The 24,911-nt window shown below is 38.2% G+C and overlaps 1 protein-coding gene across 1 annotated transcript in view; it reads right to left on the reverse strand.

The window, feature by feature from the left end:
• The window catches only part of ME1 (malic enzyme 1), a 180,830-nt gene that overhangs the window by 66,675 nt on the left and 89,244 nt on the right, over nt 1–24,911 (reverse strand). The window contains exon 6 of the mRNA XM_083829574.1: nt 8,575–8,678. Coding sequence (XP_083685700.1) covers nt 8,575–8,678 — 104 coding nt within the window. The remainder of the gene's footprint in view (nt 1–8,574; nt 8,679–24,911) is intronic.

Raw genomic sequence — 24,911 nt, forward strand, 5'->3', positions numbered from 1 at the left:
AAGGGCCAGGGAGGGAGGAAGTGCTGAAGTACCTAATCCCATTAGCCAGACTGACAGTGAAAGGAGGTTCTCCTGAGAGTTGAAATCTAGATAGAAATAATTCTTAGCATTTAGTAGGAGAGAGACAGTGATGGGATAAGAGGGACAGATATCTCGTTACACTCTGATGCGAATTTAAGTCAAAAACTTGATATTTAACTTTACTAGAGTTTCCAAAGGGGGAAAAATGAAAAAGGAAACTGCTGCTTCTGACAGCCTGGAAAACTCCTACACTTCTGTAACAACAATATAAACTGTGTTAAAATATTACATTCGCACAAATTATTCAAATAAATCAACATTCACCCCATTTGCCATACAGTTGCACCAGCTAACTTCTACTTGAGAATCCTGGCCACCATTTTCTACAGCTATAAAAGAGGAAGGAACGTAACTGAGATTACCCAGGCCTTTTCCACTTTAATAATCCCTTCTTAAAATAGTTCGGAGAAGAAAAGCCTGAGAACAGTGTGTTCTTCACTTGTTGGGTTTTGTTTGACTGCAGTGAGTCTGGGACATAGTTGAGCATTATTAGAACATGGATATATCCCATTCTGAGCTCAAAAATTAGTTTGGGTACAAGAGGCATATTAAATATACTAAAAATACTCCCCCGCTCTCTCTATCTTGTCCCACAAAATACAAAACAATATCCTTTCCCCCTTCTGTACTGTTTGACAATCTTACTACTTTTTTTTTTTTAAAAGGGATGAATGAGGTTTTATTTCTTCAAGACTCCTCTGCTGATCTTTGCTAAGAATTTCTCTGTGGTCTAGCATTATAAACAATAAATAATAACATTCTTTCTACAAATAAACTTGATGTGAGTAGAGTCTGTCTATCCTGCTATGATTTCACTTCACTGACAGATTCACGTTTCCTTATGCCACTTACTGGGTCTGAAAAGGTTGTAAAGCATGTATTTGTGTCATTTCCAGCAATCACGTACAATTTAGTTTGCAGTAAAGAATCACAAAATGCATATGTAGAAGTCTTTACAGCTGTCAAAAGTTACCAATGACAAAATCCCCAAGAGATTGTATGCCAGAGGCACAGTTGTCAATGCAGCTCCATTTCTGCTCCTTGTGCTCTGCCTGTTCTGCAAACTGAGTAAAGCAAGAAGATTCTAGGAAAAGCTTAGTAAAAGGTCATGCCTCAAAAGAAGGAATAGCACATACACAAGGAATAGCACTGGTTTAAGATTTAGATTTCCTATCTTTTCCAAGCTGGATTTCAGAACTGGAATAGGATTCATTAGCATAGTTCTACTTTAATTTCAATTTATATAAAGGCCAAAAAAATAACTGTAAAAAAATAGTAATATTTGCAAGTGCAAATCTCCCTGAGATTCTATTGCCAAGGGCTTGAAGCTTAGGCATTAGGCAGTACTATACAGACTTATCTGCTGTGAGCAAATAACCAGATTGTTTGGCAGCAAAAAGCAGCATTGCAGGAGATCTAGAAAGACCTTATAATTGTGTTAGAGGAGATAGAGGTTAACTCTACACATTAAATGAAAAACCTAGTCTGACTTAGCCTTCATTTTGCCATGGGGTGACCCTTAAGGAAACAAAATGGCTACTGAGGCCTCTTCAGCTCCACAGTAAGGCAGCGCATCCTGCCTCTCCATCTTATCTGAAGCACTCCCAGCAGTGTTCACCGCTGCTGCTGTTTTGACTGTCACCTAAACCCTGACTATGGAATATTTATATTTATTTATTACTGCTCTGGCAAGCCATCAACATTTTTCAAGAGCATGCGAGGGAAAGGAAATGATGAATCAGAACAGTTTATATCGCTGTGAAAGCTAACTGTGGTTTTAGATGACAAGGCATAGGCCCTTCCCTTGCCAAGGACGTTGATGGAAGAGGACTCAACTTCTGCACAAAACGCTGGTGTTTGGGAAATGATGACTGTTTCTCTAGTGACAAGAGAGAGGGCCTTATTTTTAGCAGAGACACATTGTTATTGGCTATTTATAGAACAGAGCCAAACAAAAGTCTTAATCGAGCTCATCTCCATTATGTTATGCAACAGGCCCAGAGATGCAACTGAAACTAAAGCTATTGAGAAGGATGGATAGAAAATATCTTGGAAGTAACATATACACATTTTCTTAGTTAGCTGAGGCAGTAATCAATCCAGAAACACCTGCAATCTGTTTTCAGGTTCCAGTTAATGAAAGCACGAATGAGTTTTAAAGAAAAATGTGAAGGTAGATAAGCTAGTAAGTATCACAAATCAAATATTTTCACATTTCTAAGTCCAGAAAGAAGAAAAAGGACAAAATTTCGTGGTTGGTTTTGGTATTACAGAAGGCAGGACAAAACCTCGTGATGTAGATTGTGGTGTAAGAGAGAATGGGTTTAATGTGGGATTTTAGAAGAAGGAAGCAGAATTCAGATTTCCTGCTGCGAAAGGTCAGAGCGGGCTGGTTCTGTCCCTGTGTGTCAGCCAACTGTCACCCAGCGATCCAGTCTGGAAAACTGTACCACCAAAAGAACTAGCAGGAAAGAAAGGGAAGAGGGCTACAAGGCAGCAAACAGAAAGAATTAACCGTCTACATTCTTTTTGTGTTGGATTGCTTGTAAGGATATTCATACTGGGGGGGAATTAATTAATCTGTTCCCCATTACTTAATGGAATATACAGAAGTAGAGGCCTTCTACCCAGCCTTCTTTTCCCATCTCAGAGTCCCCTGGATTTGACATTAGAAGGAACAGTAAATGTGCACATGAATGTCCCATCTCAAAAAAAACAAAGTAGAGATGTTACTTCTCTTTTTCTCTGACACAGGTAAACCCGGTTGACTCCAAACAGTGTACCTCAGCAAGCACCACTGCTTGGGGAAGGGTTCAGGGCTCCTTAACAAACTTCCTAGCAGTGGCATCATCTCTTGAGAATTTAATGTTGCAAGCGATAATAACTACAAATCATAGTTAATCTCAAAAAATGAAGATCTTCCTCAGGCAAACCAGTGCAGCTGCTACAATTAGGAGGGCTATGAAGATGGTGAAGGGCCTCAAGGGGAAGATGTATGAGGAGTGGCTGAAGTCACTTGGTTTGTTCAGCCCAGAGCAGAGGAGGCTCTGGGGACATGGCATGGAGCTGGGACAGGGGAGGGTCAGGCTGGGTGTTAGGGAAAGGCTCTTCACCCAGAGGGTGATCGGGCACTGGGACAGGCTCCTCAGGGCAGTGGTCATGGCACCGAGCCTGCCGGAGTTCAAGAAGCGCTTGCACAACGCTCTCAGACACAGGGTCTGATTTTTGGTGGTCCTGTGGGGAGCCAGAAGCTGGACTCAATGATCCTTGTGGGTCCCTTCCAACTCAGGATATTCTATGATTCTAGGATTCTATAACTAGAATAAAAATAAACCCTGATTATCAAACTATTTCAGTTTTCCTCTTCCACAACGCCCTCCACTATCCAAAGCAATAGTCCACAATGTTTTTGAGTTTCAGGACCTTTTTCAGTAGGCAGACAACCTAAAGGTCCTCCTGAATGGTGTTACCTTTATAAAAGCAAAGTCCACCTGAGAGACTAAGCTGGGCAAGCAAGCCTGACTCCTAGGACCAAGCAGTTTCAGGAAGAACACAAACATGTCAGTGACTGGAAATGAAACAGTGGGTGCGTTCAAAGAACAATTGTAACTGCAGTCAAGGCAGTGATAGGGTTCAGCCTAAGCATCTACCCTTCTCCTCTCTGGCTGTCCACAGTGATCTTCACAAGGACAGTAACGTTTACAGAATGGTGGAAGGAAAAGGTAGCCATGAACTTGAAACATTGGCTCAATGGGCCTGAGTCCCACTGAGGGACAAAATCTCTAAGCAGAAAGATCTTCACCAAGTCTGCCATAGGAGGGAGTTGTTGCAGCAGTATTTCTTTCTGTGTTCCCTCTGAACGTCACTTTCACTTGAACTAGATGGGAACATAGAGGCACAGTGCAAGTCTTGGTCTTGCACCACCACAATTCACAAGAGGACAGAGGCACCGATGTCCTTGTACTCACAATCTGTGTCTGAATATACTGTCAGAAGCACTGTGTGGTCCAACCACGTCCTTCATGATGCACAGCTCTAACTACCTTTTATGTTGATGTTTTGCCAGTATATTCTCTTGCCAGAAGTAAGGTCTGTTTAGAATTAATTGTTTACAAATTGAATTATATTCCAATGTAATCTACTAAATGAAAACATCTATTAAAATATTTGTGTATTTTTCTCTTGTTGATTTGTAACTCTTACAGTTGTTTTCAAAGTTAGATAAACCTTACTTACCATAAAAGACTGTTTTAAAGTAACACATGATGTGAAATTTAACACTGCTACCATCTGTGAATAATGTAATCAGGCAAATGAGGAATAATGACTACATCATGGTAATTTAGGACAGAACATACTGAATTACAATTGTCAGCAGCTTGGTTTATAGATCACAAGCTTAAGAAAAGCACAGCATATGAAAGGCACGGGGAAGGGTTTAATTAAAATATGACTACGCAATGAAACACAAATGTCCCGTGATATTACTTTTCAAGGATCCACTACTATTGCACCTTGAAGTGAAACTGAAAACTGTCACCATCATACGCATACAAGAAGATAATTTCAGTGATATTTCAGTATGCATCACAAATCCACAGGTTTTAGCTTATAATAGGAGTTCTATGCAACTCTTTGGGGTTGTGGTAGGTCGACAAGGAAACAACCTACCAGAGTTACACGATATTACTTTCTATTTCCTTAAAGTTTCTTGTCTGTTCACAGGCCAGAGGAACAAGTCAATATTGTCCCTCCCAATGGTGGACATTTCCTTCCCCAGTGCACAGTGGCTTCCATTGGGCATGATCTGTAGCAGAAAGCAAGCTGCTAGTATGCTATTCTTCCCTACTCTGGCCTTTTTCGGGGGAATTCAAGATGGAGTTATCTTTACCAGATGTGTGAAAAGGAAGTCTCCTTCAGAAAAAGGGAAAAATTTTCCAGAGCCTTTAAATCCACTTTTTACATCAGACAAGGAAAGTCCCTGTTATTAAAAAGGTGCTTTTGTCCTCTCCCCTCATCTCTTGTTCCATCTCTAGCCTACATATTTTCCTCTCAAGTGTTTCCATAATCCCTTCACTGTTGTATATGAATACCTCTTAGCCATTGATATATTTCTCTTTGCATCATCTCAGGCAAGTAGGGAAGAAATAGAAACTGGAATAAAAAGATTGAGCTATTTCTTCTGGTTATACAGGAAGTCTTGGTGCATCGACCCCAGCTATCAAAGTATTGTTTAGCAAACCCTCCTCTTCTTTTTTTTTTTTTTTGTAAACACAGATATTTAAGAATAACTTGTCATTTGGAAAATCTCACTTCTGTATAAAATGTTTTATCACCCATTTCTCCATAGGGTAGAACATAACAAACATTTCTGAATAGGTTTTACAGTTTGATTTACATTATTCAGCGATGAAAATATCTGTCTGTTTTTTCTCACGTTATAAAACATTCCTTCCATTTAGAATATTGTTATTCCCTTAAATTACCGCACCAACACAAAAGCAAGAAACACCTGGTAACATCCCCAGACATTCTAGCACCTGCCCACAGAAAGGGCAGCTGCTGGCACCAGTAATAAATAAGTAGACAGATACAGATATAGGTAAATAAATAAAAGCTGTTCGCTGGCTTTAAGCCAGAAGAAATCCAGATACTTTCCATATGTTTCTGCCTTCTCACATCTGGGATAAAACACATTGTACTAGTTTCATTCTGCCATGGTAATACACTGGATACTGTACCAAAATCTTTTAGCAATGGATGTTTTAAGCCCTGTTTGAATTTTAATGCTGACTCTTTCATAAATAATTTTGATTTACAAGAACAGTTTTTTGGAGGTGAATAGCAGTGAAGGCAAGAAGGGGAAAGTATTATAGTTCATGAAACTGTACCTTCATATGACATGCTTCTTTATAATGTACTTTATTATGTACCATAACATTTTCTCTATAAAGGTGGTGTTCCACCATGATACACCATAAGTGATGCTGCATCAGCTTATAAAAATGTAGATTTTCAAAATTTAACAACCAATCAAGGTGATACACGTCTAGGAAAATTCCCCTGGAAGCCAGTAAGAAGCCTGTATAAAGTGCACTGCTCTGTACAGCTGGCTACTTCCACACGTTCCCAGCAAAGCGGCTGAAACCTCACTCCCAGTTCTAATAGCATTTGGCTTCTTTGGAGAACTATGAGCGTAAGAAAGACCTAAAATAGGTATTTAATATAGTATTCCAACTTGCAGTCTTTTCTCTTTAATATATTTGTCATCACCTTTGAAGTTTGTCTTTAAATTTGTCTTATTAAAAAGACATGCCAACTTTGTGCTTTGTAATGTTCATGGTTATGTATGTCTTAGAGGTAAATACTCCATGGTACTGAAAACATAACAACAGAACTTCTCCCATTCTCTGAATTGATTAGGCAATATTAAATAGGAAAGCCTCTTCTGGAGTACCATGGCAATAACTGCCAATAAATATGGCTAACCTAAAATGTATCAGACCAAACATGAATCTAAGACTTGTAAAGAAAACACTCCTCCGTGAAACAGCCAGCAGAAGGCTAAGAAAAATGAAAAGAGAAAAAAACAAAGAGAAACTTTCACAAGGAAAAGATGAGCAGCATTCAGGCAAAGTATACAATTACCTAGATCACTGCAATAAGCTGGCAAGAGAAAATAATATACAATAAAGCAAATCACAGCCTACATCTTTAACAGTCAGACCCATCATACCAGAACTAACTGCAAGCACTGAGTCTCCTAGTGACAAGCCAAGGAGAAATTTTAATTTAGGAGCATATGAAATTGAACAGATTTCATAGGAAATTTGAACAAATGGACTTGATTTTGTCTTAGCTGTATCACTTTTCCCTTCATCTTAGCAAAAGAGTATCATAACCAATTTGGATGTTGTACTACAGCCAAAACAACTTACAAGTACAACATACAAAGTTTGAATTACAAATACTCCACTTCAAACATGAAATAAAGGACACCACTGTAGACCACGACAGATTTAGTTGAGAACGAAGTGATCTTTCAGAAGGTCAAGCTAACATAAATTGCTAAAAATTACTCAAAATTAGTCTTAAAGATGTTTAAGTAAAAAGAACAAGTCAACCAGACCTTCAGACATTATTGAGATAATATTCTGCTTGACCCTGATGATTTCCTTCAGTGTATGATTTAAATGATTTAAAATGGACTACAGTTCATTTTAAAAACAAAGGGTGAGTTAGGGAATGCTTTAAGATAGAAATTCTCAAAACTCAGTCCACAGAGAAATTTGTAATGGTCCAAACCTTCTGTGAGGGAGGTGGAAATACACCACTTTTATCTGAAAGAGAATACTCAAAAGAGGAGCAGATGCATTACGGGGCAGAGCCAAACCAGCAAACCACAGATCAAGAGCAAGGGATTCTCAGCCAACTGAGGGTGATGGGGAAGAGTATAGTAATATGTGGAGGAATCTGTGCTTCAAGCACAGGAATTAATACTACCTACTTGCCCAAGTTTCTTTTACACAGGAACTAGGGAAGGAAGAACAGAGGTTGTACATATCCAGGGAAGTTCCCAGCATGGAGTCAAAACATGGATGGGGCACAAGTTGAGACCAACGAGTTGGAAAGTATTTACAGGTCCCACACCTCAGTCCTGGCTTTACAGTTCACTGCAGACATAGATAGCATGTTTTGCTAAGGATCCTGGTACTTAGGCTATTTTAGGTATGCACACTGAATGCAGGGCTAGAACTCCAAATATTTTAATGAACAAGGAAAATGTGAACAAATGTGTTATTGACATGAAATGTAATATTTTATGCATCATGTTCTAATAATAGATTTAACTACTTCCTGTATAGGAGAAAAAGAGGCAAGAAAAAGAGATGATTTAGTATAGGTCTATACCATGGCATTTAAAACCAAAATACTAGAAACTTAGTCCTGTTTTGGTTTGGATCAGGGCACAAGCAGGGGTTGGTCATCTTTTTTTTTTTTTTTTAATAGAGGAGAGTCAGTACAGAGCGAATGTAACCCTAAAGCCTGGAGAACAAGAAGATGAAGAATTTATCACAACTGCAAGCAGGCAGCAGAAACAGCCTTTGCCAGGTACGATACCTTCTTTCAGACTGCTGACATCTCACACACAAAGTCGGGGAGACAAAGAAGAACATGTAGGCACTGCACTAGGCATAGAAAATTATTAGGCAAATACAGTCCAAATCTCATAAAATAGTTTGAAAAACTAGTTCACTTATCTCAAGATAAATGTTACCACTCATGCAATGAATTCATAAAAATACAATATTTAAGGCAAGTTAGAGAGAGCTGATCATCTTATAAACTACAATGCTCAAAATAAAAAGATCAGGAACCTAGCAACTCTGTTCTCATCGTTCTTTCTTCCTTTCATAGCTAACGACATTTATTTCTCCCAAGATGAAGTTCACAGTGGAATTCTCCAATGAATAGCACAAATATATCACATACCTTGAAGTCACAGCTTCCATGAATTCATCAAGGAGATCATCATAGGCTTGACCTCTGATTCTCTTGTGTCTCAGCCCAATATACAAAGGATCTTTCAGCAGTGCCTGTTAAAAAAAATGTTTGAACTACTACATGAACAAGTTACACTAGTACATTCTACGTTAATAAGAAGGGGGACAACAATACAGTGTTTGAGGATTAACCCAAGCATATGAAGTACATATCCATTTATCCACCTCTATATAAAGACTGAAGAAATGCAACAAAGAGATTAAAGAAACAGCCTTTTGTATCAAGGAAAATGGATACTCTAGTATCAAAGGAAGGGTAATGTTTCCAAGTGAAAAAGTAAAAGTTTAATCTAGGAAGTCAGGTTTCAAAAGTATCTTTTAAAGCTTTAGTTAGTACTTTTCTCTTTTTTTTCATTACATCCTGACAGCACTCTGACATTAAAAAAGATGTTTTCTTTACTTTTATTATCATATTTCACAAATGTCTCCCAAAGAACACTTAGTCCATCATTTCAACTGTGTTGACAAGCTGATATTCAGATAATGTGCTGCTTTCTAAAATTCAATATGCGAAAACATAAACAAGTCATTGATTTTATCCTTACAGCTTTCTAAAGTATCAGTTTAGGCTACAGCATTCTTCGTCTCAGTTATCCACGTCCATCATTTGGATACGGTTTCTGAATTTTTCTATGCTTAAAACTTGCAGTTTTTCTTCTTTGAGACCTATGATCCAAACTTTGCTCTACGACCACAAAAACACCAAGCCCATTTTACTCCATGCCTTCACTACTGGCTAGTTTTGTTTTGGTCTGATTTGTTTCCACATAATAACTTAGAAACTTACTAAATGCATAAAAGTGTTTTGCAATCCCTTTTGACAATTCACTCCAGCTACAGCAGGCTCAACACTTTCAGTGGCTCTCCCAGGATCACACACACAAAGACACTCTCTGCTATTACATTTTACAGACCTCTGAAAATGAATAAGATAATTTCTCTGTTGTATCTAGTATACAATCCTTCCACATGAGGCCAAACAGCTTGCAGAATCAACCAGGAGCTTGACTAAGCACTTGTCATCTGAAAACAATTTCCAACCCCAACACCACTGCAGAAACCTGTACACCAACTTCAATTAGGAAGACATCGTAAAGAAAAATACAGACTGCCTCTCATTGCAGGAGAGAGCCTTCAATGAGCAACACAAAGTTGTATTGGGTTTACCTGGCAAGGTTTTGGTAGTACGGGGGATGCAGGGGTTGCCTCTGTGAGCAGAGCCCAGCAGCTGCCCCATGTCAGATCAGAGCCAGCTCCAGCCGGCTCCAAAAGGGACCTGCTGCTGGCCAGAGCCGAGCCAGGGAGCGACGCTGGGTGGGCCTCTGGGAGAGCAGACTTAAGAAAGGGAAAAAAAACTGCTGTGCAACAGCAGCTGGGAGAGTGAGGAGTGAGAACCAGCTCTGCAGCCCCCCAGGTCATTGCAGCAGGAGGGCAGGAGGTGCTCCAGGCAGGCAGCAGCAGTTCCCCTGCGGCCTGTGGAGAGGCCCCTGGTGGAGCAGGCTGTCCCCCTGCAGCCCACGGGTCCCACACGGAGCAGATCTCCACGCTGCAGCCCGTGGAGGAGCCCCCGGTGGAGCAGGTGGATGTGGCCTCAGGAGGTTTGCTCCTGACAGATGGACTCCGTGGCACGGAGCCGTGTGGGAGCAGTTGTTGAAGAGCTGCTGCCTGTGGGCAGCCCCCGCAGGCTCAGTTCGGGCAGGACGGCATCCCGTGGGAGGGACCCCACGGGGAGCAGGGGACAAGAGGGACCGTGAGGGAGTGGCGGGGACAAAGCACCAGGGACTGACCACAGCCCCCATTCCCTGTTCCTCTCTGCTGCACAGGGGGAGGAGGTGGAAGATGGTGGATGAGGGAAGGTGGTTTTAGTTTGCTTTTAGTTTCTCACTGTACTAGCTTGCGAGTGACAACCAATAAATTGTATGTCTCCCTATGTTGAGTCTTTTGCCTGTGATGATAATCAGTGATTAATCTGCCTGTCCTTATCTCAACCCAAGAGGTCTTTTCATCATATTTTCTCCCCTTTTTCCTTCGAGGAGGGAGAGTGATAGAGTGGCTGTGGTGGAATTTAGCTGTCCAGCAGGGTAAAACCACCACAGGATATTTTAGAGAAGTGCCTAAATTCTTTTTACAGAACTGAAAAACCCTTGGGTCACAAGACTCATAAGTAACAAACTACTGTACTGGTCTACACATGGGGACATTTGTCTCTGCCTCGCTTTTCTTTCCATTTCAATAAAACTTTAAAAAGACATCACTTACAATGTTTAAAAAATAATAATAAAAGAACAGGATTGAAATCTGATTTTTCTGAAATGTTGCTAAATACATCACTATTTGAAAACAATTTCTAATATATTATTTATAGATTTTCAGAAGATACACATCATTAGGTGAAGGTAATATCACTATATTGTAATTATTTTGATTCTTTCCTTCACCAGTTCTATGTAGCATTCATGTTTAAAGAGCATATTCTTTGGCTAAAATAATTTTACCTCTTTATTTACACTATTCTAGGTGTTCTAGCAGTAAAACCAAAACCATAACTATGGATCTATTCCAGATACTGCAGGAAAATCTGACAAGAGCTGGTTGCCGGGTACCTTCTAAAGTCATTTTCTCTGTTGCATGCTCTTCTATTTTGATACAATCATTTCTAATTTTGCAGTTAAGAACTATTTCTGGAATGATTTTTTCATTCCCACATTGAGTTTGCCTAGCTATTTCAAATAACCTCAGGAAAATCTGACACATCAGGGATAATTTTACTTCTCTGGGAGATAAATTCATAGGAAATGCAAATTAACTTTTTTTTTTTTAGCAATGTGAGACCTTAAGATGAGTTTGGAAACCCCGTGGGAGCTGCATCATGCTTCCCACCAGACGGAGCAAGCAAGGCTGGAAAGCAGAACCGCCAAGCGGCAGAAGCCTCCCCGCTGTGCACCTCTGTCAAGAGCATCGCAGGGGAGCTGAGAGACAACAAGCAAAATCCCACTGCCACAGCTCTCCCAGCCAGTAGCTGTCTGCTGCTCTGTGTCCTTTGCAAGCACATCGCACGCTCCCTGGTCCAATCCAGATTAAGGCAAATTGTTTTTTCCTAACAGGCAAATTGTTTTTTATTTATTTATTTTTTAACACACTGCTGCAAGACTTTTATCAAACAATCAGTCTGTGTTCTCATTTTGCAAAATAATACCCAAAGAGAAGGAAAGGAGGAATGACAGAAAGAAAAAAGGGAGGGAGGGAGGGAGGGAGGAAGGAGGGAAGGAGGGAAGGAGAGAGGGAGGGAGGGAGGGAAAAAAGAAACAAAACATATATCTTTGACCCCTTTATTTTAAAAATTCTCGAGATGTTTCAAAAACTTCACAGCCAGACTGAGTCATACTGATTGCATCAAGAAGGCAGATTATGCTGGGCAGTAATTCTGTAAAAGTTCAAGAGAAATATGTGTTCACATTTATGCTGTCTTTGAAAAGTGCTAAATAAGCCACAGATCTGTCTTGAAACATAGGCTCTTATCTCTCTTATACCATTTTTTTCATCTTAAATATATGTAGGCATTTAAATCTATAGCTAATACTAAAACTCAGAACTCCAAAACAGCTCTACTTATAAAGACCACTATATAAATGTATTCACCTATCTTTGGAGCAGAAATTTCATGTGGAATATTGAAAAAAAACACGCTTAACTCAGTGTTTCTGGGGTATGTTTAAACTTCCAGCCTGGGAAGTCTCACAAGCACAAACAATTAATTCAGCAACACATCGCTGATGAAAAGCTTGGCCAGCTATATACCAAGAGCCTGAAATTCCTTTACAGCTCAGTGCCTTCTACTTCACAAACGTTACAGTTTGACAAGAAATAGCCCAGAAGTTCCTTTATAGTCCTGTTTGGAACAACCTATGAAGAAACCCAGCGCGCAGACAAAAGAATTAAACATTTGACAAGTGAAAAGAACAGTGGTCATTTCTGAGCTCCGAGTGGCAAACCATTGTGGAGCTTCTCTATTTCCAAAAGGCGCTGAAGAATGAATAAGCTGCTTAAGCACATTATCCTGTTATTCAGGTCAACACCGTGCAAACTGGGTTCCCGGTTGTTTGGTGTTTTCTTTTTTTTTTTAAGAGTGTTCACACATCTTGAGAGATTAACATTTACTATCGACTATTTCATGGCTTTCAAAACAGATCATTGGAGAGAAAGTTCTACACCACAATCAAGTGTGTCAAGCTGACATGATGATTAGGTACTTTTCCTCAATGACTTGAGTTTCTTTTGTTCCCCAACTTGTTGTCAAAGCTTAAACTTTGTTTTGTTCTTTTGGAAACCTAATCTCCATCGAAACATAACTCTGCTTTTGCTGGTTAGTGGGTTTGTTACGCATATTAAGTAACACTGGAAAAACTGGCACAAGGTTATTTTTAGGCACGCTTATTCTAAGGCTAAGAAAAAAGTCCTAAAACATTAAGGTTTAGCAATGTACCACATTGACGCTTTAATAGAAATGAGAGTTTACAAGAAGAAAGGGCTTAATTGAGGCTCTGGTACTGGAAAGATCATATAGATCTATTTAGAATTAGCTGTGTAAAATAACAAAGAGTCCTTTGAAGCACCACCTGAGTATATTAAAACGGTAATGACCTTTGGGGCTTTAAGAAAAAGGCAGGTCGTTTATACCATCTTACTTGTGCACTCTTACAGTAAAGAGATCAGCAAACCATCAAAGTTCAAGCAAGACTTGAGCTGTGCACCTGGCTTTAATTTATCTACAAAAGCCAAAGCAGCGAGAAACAGAAAATTGCACACATATATTTCATCAGGAGAGAACAAACATGCGGAAATGTCATCTATTCTCAAACTTGGCACCAAGAAGTTCTTTGGAACAGATACATATTTTAGTGCGTAGCTTCATGGAAAATTGGAGGTGAAGAACCCAGAGCAGCAAGACACTGAGCCTTCCCACTCACAAAGATGTCAGCAAAGAGCGGCCAGACCTCTCAATGCCACCTAGAAAGTATTTGGTGTACGGTAATGCTTCAGAGCAGAAATTCCCCCCATGGCATTAAAAATGTCCAATCCCTTCATTTCTACAAATGGGAAATGATGTGCATAGAGCCACAGTTATAAAACTGAAGGGGAATGACAGTTTTAGAGAACATCAGAAGTTTTGGGACAAAGACATGCCACATCCCAGAAATGAAAAGCATTTCATTTGGTCCAGTGAGACACACAATAACCTAGAAAAATGGAGGAATGCTGCTGCCTTTTCAACTCTTAGTATTTTCTTACATTAAAACACTCCGAATTCTTCCTGTAAACTTCTTTTTGTCTCAGTTTTCATAGATTGGGGAAGGGCTGATGAGCACAGTGGAATTTCTGTTCTCCAGAAAAGTTGGACGCTTCAGACATCTTTTTTGTTTCCACTAGACTGAAATTTCACTCTGTGTGAAACGTCTTCCAATAAAAGAGTTCATCAGTAAAAAATAATGTCGAAGTTTTGGACTTACCACCCGCTTCTATCAAAATTAATTGTGTAGTAATCAATCTGCATTCGTTTAAATATGGGGTTTGCAAGCACTAACACGCTGAATCATGATTTTCTGCCCTGCAAGAACTGATTACAGCTGCAAAGTGTTTTTTATGGCATTAGGAAGAACGTATAAGATTTCGTTTCCTATTAGACTAGGAAGCCTTTTCTCTTTAAACGAGCTTTTTTTGAAGTCTGAAATACAAGATGATGCCCTTAAAACGAACAGATTCTGTGTTTCCAAATGCTGACTGCATTTTGGATGCACAAAATCCTGCAACTAACACTGACATTAATTGGGTTTGAGGGTGTAGAGTGCTTTGTAAAAAGAAGCTTCATAATCAGGTAACCTTTTTTTTTTTCTTTGAACTACATTTCTCCCTTTACATATTTACTAGGAAGACATCATGGCCCTTCTTATCTAAACACAAGACCTTTATCAACACATTTGCAAACCACAAGGGAACTCTTGCAGAAGTAAAAACGGTCCTTATCCTCTGTTTCTTCCCAAAAGAAGGAGACGTCATCTTTGGGATGCGCTAACGTAAGTTTTAGCATCAGCTAACCCTTTATCTGGATATGCCCAACAGATAGGTACCACCTATACAGTTGAACTATAATAAATAATAAATAAATATAAAACCCACCTTTAACCCTAAAAACAACAATAAAACCTGCCCATTGACAGACCTGCGACAGTCCAGAATTTAAAAGACGATACATTCATAATTTTCCTTTGACATCAATCTATAACACAGCTTTTAAGGGGAACAAATTTGGGGGAAAAACATTTACAACAAGAATATTATGCACATCTGAGTGTTTGAAATACAAATATTTATTAATGTTCTGATGAAGCAATATACTAATGTAACAGAAAAGAAGTTACAGTACTTCAAATTTTGTTTAAAATATTTTAAGGTTGTGTTAGAAGGTATGGAGAATATGTTCTCTTCCGTATGTGCATAATGATCCCATCATTTCACACAGCTAAACTAGACTTTTTCAGTTATTTTTCCGTAAAGAGAGGCTTGACTCTGCCAGTCCAGCTTGGTCTCTCTTTTCATAAGCTTGTTTATCTAAAGCTTGACCTCTGCATCCTTTGCTTGCCTTCTGCTCTCGAAGGCTGTTAATTTCTTAACCTGAAGAAGAATTAGCAGTCAAAGCTTGGACTTGTACAAGAACTTGACCCCACTGCTCATATTGTAGATCTAGCTCCCACACACACAGACAGCTTTGCCCAGCTGAAAAACTGTCAGTTCCAGTGAACTTCAATTAAAAAAAAAAAAAAAACGCAACACTATAATGACTGGAAAAAATGCTTCACGAAGGAATCTTGTAGCACGCTATGAAATTACCACAGCCTGTCCCCGAGCAAGAGGCTGCACAAGACCAGACCGTGCCAAGGACATTCTGTGGCCGGCTTCCGGCGCATGCATGTGGCACAGGATAAAGGGCCCAGTGTGCGAGGCCTGCGGCCGCTGGGCGCAATGGGTGCCGGGCGGCTCCATCCACGGCCTGCCTGCCTCCCTCCTCTCCTGCTCATGCAATGTGTAGCTCCCAAAAAGCTCTCCCGGGAAGCCAAACCCGTTCCCTTGCACAAGCATGAAAAGCTGATGCCTAATGAACCCCATCAGGCTAAAATTTAAAATGCTAAAAAAAATCACAACCTATGCGAGCAGCCTGTGAAGTACGAAGCCCAAAGAGAAACGTTGCTGCAGCCATGAGGTGAAATGCGCCTGATTTTTCATGAGGCTGTTGTGCTGTCAGCTCTTTGTCAGGCAAGACGTCGGTGGTTTTGTTCAGGAGCCAGCTGGGGGAATCAGGCGAGCTGTGAAAAGCTCAGAGGGTTGTTGGGGTGCCGGGGGCTGTGGCGTTGCTTTCTGGTTTGAGCCTGTGAGGCTGAGTCACTCTGAGCTTACTTCTAAAATACTGGAAAGGAGAAGATACGCTTCAGAAAGAAAAAGCTCACCTCACTATTTTCAGGTGTAATTCAAGATATCTGATCACCTTGAATCTCACAGTGCTGGTTGCAGCCAGGTGCCAATCAGAGATGTATTTGCCTTAGGAAGTTCCTTCCTAGACTGACTTTACCATTCCCAAAACCATGGAATTCACAGGGACCCTTGAACTTCTTTCTGGATTGCCTCTAACATTACAAGCAACACACTGCAGCTACACAAACCGTATATGTTGCCATCCTTTATACTGAATACTGAAAATGAATTTTTTTAAAAGGCAATAATACATCAAGTGAATGATATATTTTTTCAGAACAATTAGGTTTTTGCTCTACTTGCTCACATTTCCAATATACTGTGTAAGAGGTTCACTAAAAAACAATGATACAGCTATTCCAGTAAATTTCCATTACTACTAAAAAATTCTTGAAGTAAACTTAATTGCAGAATCCAGTTTAAACCACTCTGTACACTACAGCAGCTTCCAGTTAGAGAAGAGCTGGCAGTATAGCTCAACACTGAAGAATACTCCAGATTACATCACTGTCATACAATAGATAAAGTTAAAAAAAAAAAAAAAAAAGAAAAAAAAAAGAAAGAAAGAAAGAAAAGAAGTTTTTCCTGGAAATTTAAATGCCACTAAAAGTTCTTCTGGTGAAACAGCTTACATTGCCTCTTTTCAAACACAGAATCATAGAACTGCCATCACCAAATCGGCAGTACAAGCTGTGCATTGTTCCTAAGGAGAAAAGCAGATGTCTTCAGGGCTGGATTAGATGTTATTTATGAAAGTACTGTAACTGAAGGAAAAAAAAACCTCCTTCAAAGTTATCAAGTTAGTTTGTCAAATCTGCATATTAGAAAAATAAAAACTAAGAGAGCTCCCCAAGGAAATACAAATATGGTTGCTCCAACATCTTCTGTTAACTGAAAGTTAGCTTTGAAACTCTAAAACTCATGAAATCCTTTATAGGCCACTCTTCTGATCCTTACATCCCATTTACTTGATTAGCAGTAAAATTCTCTTTCCTGATATGTGCTTGTGTGCCTCCACCATCCAGGCGCATTGAGTCCATTTTTTAGATCTACATTTGACTTCTACACTAAACAGCAATTACGCCAAAGTGCTCATTACTAAGACATTGCATTGTTAGGACGATGGGCAAGGAGAAAATTTCTAATTTTAGAATTTCCTTAATTTATACAACAGAAAATCTAGAATGATCTATTTGCTGTGTGACTTGTGCCAATCCAGAAATAAAGGCATGCTTTGTACAAAGGGTGCATGTGGGTAGAACACAGAGGCAGCTGTATTCCTGGGATGAACACTATGTGGAGACAAGAAACATATCTGCAGTAACACACTTCAATGATCATTTCATTTGCTCTTTACTGGAAAACTCTTGTAATATGCTGAATTTATATCTCCCAACAGATGCCCTAAAGTTTGGCAGGAGTAGGAAAAAACCTCCCTGAATTTTTTATTTTATCCTTATTTATTGTTTGAAGGACCCTAAATAAATTTAGGTAAATTTTAGCAGAGGTTTTCTAATTCTTCTCCCTCCTCCTCATCTGACCATATGTTGTCTTTTTCTCCATAGACAGAAATACGATGGCACATAAACAGTCAAATAAGTTGCAGGTATTACTTCAATACATATTTCTTGGTTGTGTTACTATTCTAAAAAAAAATCTTCCAGTTCCTCATCTTGACAATCACCTTTCTAAAGAGTATTATAAATGAAACACAAACAAAAAAACCCTCATCTTTCATGTAACAGGATAAAGTCAAGAGTGGCTGAAGGAAGCCCCAGGGTTAGGGTTAGGGTTAGGGTAAGGGCCCTTAAAAGGAAGGATTTCCCAACTACGTATTTTAAAACTCAATACTGGACAATTCCTAGAGGCCGTGGGAAGTTCAGCTTTCCAGTAATGGAGCTCAGACAACAGCCTGCTCCTCTCCCTGTGAATTCTTCTCTCTTCCTTAGATACAACATATTAGTCCCCATTTAATATTGCTTTCTGTCTCTTCCTCTTAAGAGGTCACAAATGATTTTGGTAACAGAACAGCAACACCCCAATATCTAAGGTTAGATACTGCTGCACTACTTCAAGCTAGCATGCTCCATATGATATGCTGACAGAACTGCATCTAGCAGAGTTGGTAATGAGATCAGAGAGGCCTAATTCATTGTGTATCTTAGGATACACAAAAAAATAAACAGCAAGATAAAGACACTGCATTATGTTTAACAGTCTCAGAGAACTCTCCTAATGTTAACATCTGTCTGCAGGGATAGGGATGATGCCAACCCCACAAATGCCTGTAATTTGAGTTGGAATTTGGAAGACGATCAGAACCACGGTTTTGGAGCAAGATTTCATCAGACACGATTTCAGGATGCATAACTTTTTTATACAGTAAAACTGAAAACAAATGGTTGTCTGCATGCCAGTGGCATTTCTTGAAAATCTTAATCTCTTGACTATTGAGAAAACAATAGTCCTGAAGAATCTGACATTGTTTAGGACTTCAGTAGATTATGCTACATATAATAAATATTTTAAAAGAGATAATAATCAGAAAGCAAAGAAATCTGATAAATCTCTTGCATTTAATACATGTAATTATCAGACCACCTAGCAAGATATCTCCTACAACCACTGACATCTATTTGCTATAAAAGCTTTTAGTGAATCCCAAAAAAAGCTCAGACTAACAATTAAGCTCTCTACACAACTGACTGTCAGCAGCCCCCATACAGCCAATGACCATCATTTCTTCTTCATGAACTTCATCAACTAAACAGCTAACATCTCTATCTGTATGTGCTGTCACACACCCCAAAACATTTAACAATATCCTTCGTAATTTGAAATATACCCGATGGAGAATGGGAACAAGCTACAAAAATAGATTAGCACCACCAAACTTTAAAAGTTTATTGTTCTTAAAAATGTGAAGGAAGATACAAACCCCCATACAAAAATGTTGAATGTTATGGACTTGTGGGTGCTACCGCAGGTGCTTATAATAAATTACAGAAGGTATTCAAACAACAATATTTAAGAAGGGCTAGAATAGTATCCAGAGTAACCTACATAGCACCCTGAAAAACAAGTCTAACCTCAGTGAAACTTTTTCTAGAAATTGGAGACATTTTATTTTTTTCAACTCACAGTTTGACAGCACACAAATTGTGCCTTGAGTCCACCACATAGTTAACTGAACAGAATTTTAACATATCCACAGATGTTCTGTTTATAAAATTGAAAGTCTTATTCCACATTATCAGTACATCTCGTTTCTGTAGCAACAGCTCTGATATTTTGCTTAATTTTTTTCTTTCACATGTAACTATTAATCTCCATCACTTGTTGTATTCTTCTCTTCTCAGTTCTACTAAACCTATGGTGGTCATTCACCAAAAAAAACATTGGGTCATATGGTCACCAAAATGTCTTTGACCCTGGCATCCCTCTGTCCTGTGCTGACATTCAGCCATAATCTTCACTGGAGCTAAATGGGTTGGGTCTCTTCCTACATATAAACAAGTCACACCAGCAATGTCCCTTTGACTGATGGGAAATTTATTAATCAAGTCTGGTGACATTCTTTCGATGCTGACTTTTCAGCTGTTGACTTTGTCTATCCTAACAACAGGAAAAAAAAGGCAGAAGCAGTTCTGTGCACAAAGTAGAACTCCTAGTGCAAGGCCCAACATTTGTAGGAGCAGCCTTACCGTTAGCTGGTGACGTTTTGTCCCAGACACTAGGCCTATTTCCATGAAAGCACAAATGATGCATCTTATCTCGCATTTGGTACTAATAGCTAAATTTATGGCTCATCCCCTCTCGTCTCCTCCACTGCCTGTCAAATTGCTGAAGAGGCAGATAGCTAGCATCTACCATTTCAGAAAGAATAGAAGCCAACGAAAACAAACAGTATCTGTTGCTGTCTTCTGAGTTTGAAGAGTTGGAAATGTTTGATGTATCTTGAAATAAAGTCTTCCATCAGTTTGGTCTATGGATATTCATGCATACTATCCAAAATAAGCATTTCCAGATATTCATTTCTGCCCTCTTTTATAGATCCCCTTTGCTGAAAAGTGGAGTGAAAAGAAATGAAATGGACTGACAGAATTGCTGTTAACATCAGAATACAGCTCATGCTTTTTTAATATGAGCTGAAACCAAGACTTAAATCCAGTGCCAGCATTTATGTTCTTTCTTGCTAATGCCCTTTCCTCCTCAGCTTCTTCTCGGGTCCTAAAAATCCCTGCAGATATGCTGTTTGGTAAATGTGACAATCTGAAACACCATCTGGCTTCATCACATTTTCCATGGTCTAATGAAGTAGAATATTTCACAAAAGAAATATTCATAAATAGCATATTTCATAAAAATAAATAAACAGTCTCAGAAAAAGAATACCACACTCTCCTAGCCAAAATGGCAAAGTTTAAAGGATGACAATGGAACAACAGTGAGAGACAATTGGTGAGGTCTTCTCACACACTAAGCAGTAGAATGGCATTTCTTAATGATACAAATTGTTTGTTTAATAAGAGGTTGACATACGTTCAAAAAAAAGTTTTAACCTTTTTAGAAGCCTTCTGAGCAATGCAGCAACAACCTGTCCGAGTAGAGAGAGGAAAGTGAAGTACAAATCAGGTATGAATTCATGTTATCTAAATTAAGAACCCGTATTGGATATTTCAACATATAAGGTTGTCTAAGCTCTTGTCTAAGCCACTCAGCAAAAATAGATAATTTTAAGATACAGTTCATTAAACCAATTTGAGACAGCTACTCTACAAGAAGTCTCCACTTTTCTTCATAAAATTAGCCTCAGACAATTAGTTCAGGTTTGGATGACTTTCAAGCTACTCATCTCTTGCCCAGCCATTTGGGGTTTATTGAGTTCAGCAGTGGGGGTCCAGGTTATTAAGATGAATCATTCAAATATGAGATTATAATTGCCCATTCTGTTGAATCGTAAGTATGGGAAAGATAAAAGAGAACAGGCAAAACTGTTGCTGGCTATGTGGGTATACTAGAAAAGTCTAGATTTGGGTCTAGTACCCATGCAACGTAAGAAGTCTGAATGGTTACAAGGAGACTGTGAATAGTGATCTCCAGTATTTTATGGCAGTGTAAGAAAACTTTATGCACAGGAAATACAGGACGATGGTGAAGTTAAGTCTGGTTTTGAAATATTTAATAATATATTGTACAATATGAAAATTTAACATAGAAGATTTAATTGAAAGTCTCATTTAATTTAATCATACCAGAACAATTGTATGTGTTTTAAAGATTATAGTAACCTTTTGTTGTACAATGACAACAGTAAACCCCAGGTGAAGAAAATTAAGACTACTCTTGTTTAATTTTGTTTGTTTGTTTTGTAGTTGTTGTCATTGTTCTATTATAGTTTTAAAAGCATTTTTGCTACAAAATGTAGATCAAGATAGGTTTTATACCTACATTAGGACAGAAGGAGACAAGCATTATAACAGAAACAATTTTAACACAGAATTTCTTTTCACTGTTAAGAAAGAAGCCCATTACAAGTGAACACACAGGTAATCAAAATGCTGTTAGTATACATATTATGATATTGAGTTAGAAAAATATTTAAACTGAATAAATGTTTAAAAACCAAGCTTGTTTATATTTGAGTTTTATTGATAAATCTGCCAATACTCATAGCTACTAAGCTGTGCCTAACAAAATTTGAGAAAAGCATCTAAATGAAAACAAGGGAGGTGATGTAACACATTCCTCTGGGAATGCAGTGGTAAAGAATAGCACATTATATTCTCCTTTTGCAAATGAGTCAAAACAGTTAACAGCTCTAAATATGGTGAGGAAATGCTGTTCCCCTTTGTACACAATTAGTTCATAACAGGAGTAGGCAATGTTTTCTTGTTCAGCTAATGCACATTTAGTGAATCCCTTAGGAAGCACAAGCCATTTGTACACAGTCTTCTACCAATTGAAGAATTAGAAGGTTTAATGCAAACCTGGAAACACCTAAGCACACAGAAATAATAGTAATTAAAAGACCAAAAACAAAACAAAACAACAAAACACTAACAAAACAAAACAAACAAAACAACAACACAACAACAATTTGAAAAATACTATGGACGAAATAGAAGACAAACTCACAGATTCTCCAAAACACCATTTTTTATAGACTGAAACACACTAGTAACTTCACTATTTCTTCATGAAATCCCATCTCAGGAATATTCTGTAGTCACTTCAAGAAAAGTCCGCAGAGGGTTAAAAATATTCCCGGTTAAAGAAGCACGCAGCTTTGAGGATATAGTTGTAAGTATAAATTAGGAAATTTAGATATTGAAGCATTCAGTAAAAACCTAACATTTGATTCTCAGATTTTTAATTGCAGAAGTGAATTCTGAGATGGCAATATTCACTGTTAAAAACAATGAAAATAGTTGTGTAGAACACATCCTTTCCAATTTCTTACAAGGAAATCAATGTGCAAGAAGTCTCCTTAAATGACACCGAATTGTATTTTTAAGGCTACGTAACAGATAACCTTGACTGATAATACTGATTTCCTCAGCATTCTCTCAAAGCTAAGAGGTCTACCTCAGCAGGACTTGAGCTCTAACTGGGTCACTGGAAAAAGCCTGGACTGAAGAATGAGCCATTTTCCATTCCTAAGGATAAAGACATCAACCTTTTGACAACTGCCTGATGCATCTCGTCAGTGAGCCTGCCTGCACACATCACATTGGATATGTTTGCAAGAAAAGAGTCTGTGAAAATTGATTATAGTTCTCAGAGTAAATCTGGAACATAGAAACATATGGAAAAAAAAAAAAAAGAAACGGACAAAAGTCAGATGCAAACTACCATGCAGTCTGACATATTTAATGAGATTAAAAGAGGAAATATGGTTTCCAAATAAAACACAGTATTCCAAAATACAGAATATTCTATGCAACAGAGACCTCCGTGTTAAGTAACAATTTACCATTTCTGTTGATGACAGGGCCACTTGAAAATATGGAATTTTCTAACATCCCACACATATTAACTCTGTGTATGATTTAATGGACACATCTGCATGAGCACAAAACACTTCCACATAAATGAATGTAAAGTCTGACTATGCACCTATGGTTAGATTAAGATAGGAGAAACTAGTATATACTATGATTACTGGAATTTAAAAAATAGCAGAACTCTATATTACTTCAGAATATCATGTGAAAAACACAAAGTTATCAAGAAATAGTACCTAACTTTGTGTGATGAAATATATTGAAACCAAATATTTCTAAGATTTTCAGCTGATGTCTAATTAGAGAGAAATTTGGAGACTCTTATTTGACTCATTTATAATAACGGAAATGTCTGTATTAGAATAAAAATCACATACATCAAAATTCATGTTTATTTTTTTTTCCACAAGATTCAGAAGAGCACATAAAGAATTACAGTTCCTTCCCTGTCTGTATTCTCTGAATAAAGTCAGGGAAAGTCAGTAGATACAAGAAAGCACAGAGCAAGAATTCTAAGCTACAGAAGATGACCTTGGATAAGTACTCACTTAACCAAACCCATTGCTACCATCAAGATAAGAATTTCAATATTAACTAATTCCAACTTCAGTAATAGTCAACAAAAATGTCCCCACACAGTCCTACTTATTCACAGAAAATGAGGCAACATTCTGAAATTCTGATGGATGTTTGCATAGTGGTTTGTTTCTTATTTAAATTAACAGAAAATCATGTATTTTGAAATACTAAATTTCCAAATAAATTCTGTGGAAAAATCGTAATCAGCCCTATATGCTGTTAAATATTCCCATGTTTCTGCTTGCTCACTTCTCTGATCTGTATGTAAAGCTCTGTGCCAGTGGACATATTCCAGGGAGTATCTCACTAGCTCAGGCACATGGGAGCCAAGAAGCTTCTTAGGAAACTGCATCAGGCTGAAATGCCTGATCTACAGAGAAAAAATACTGAGGCATGAGAAATCCAAATGAAGTTTTGGAATTGGCTTTGGAATTGAAACAATGCTCCCCCTCCACCAAATATGTAAAGTAAACCCCCGAACTAGTCTATCACAACTTATCGGTCTTTTAAGAACTTGATGTACATGTGAATCCTCAGAGTAAAGGAGATTTATATTCAAGTTTGAAGTGGCTTGTAACAGAGGGAATGTATCTGACATCTTTAATGATAAAAATAGAGTTTATTGTATCTTTTGAAGGACTCATCTCATGTCTATAACAAACAGCTGCTATGAAAATATTAGTGAGAAAGAAATAGCAGTGATAAGATATGACTCACTACGAACAACATGAAAATGTTAATAAACCTGAAGAAAACACAGGGAAGATGATGTGTATAAAAGCCCAAAGAAGGCCTGAGACGTTGGCATTTGCCACTGATATGCTTCTAACATGCAAACAGAGGAACAGAAAGATCTAGCTGAAACTGCTCTGTGATTTAACTAAAAATGCCACTCTGCTTGAATATTTAATAACAATACAGATGTATTTCTTCAATTTATCATGAATTACTTTTCTAGTCTGTGTGCTATATTACTACATGATTAACTACGTCCTTTGCTGACTATGCCATGTAAAAACTACAACCCAGAATCTAGAGCATTTTTGGCAGCAATTGAACTTTTAGGTTAAAAAATGAATACTTCATGATAAATAGTAAATATTTTTGTCACTATATCACATTTGTTTTAAAATAATTGTACCTCTAATTACATGTA

This window comes from Anser anser (genome assembly GCF_964211835.1).
Source record: "Anser anser genome assembly, chromosome: 3".
Lineage (NCBI taxonomy): Eukaryota > Metazoa > Chordata > Aves > Anseriformes > Anatidae > Anser > Anser anser.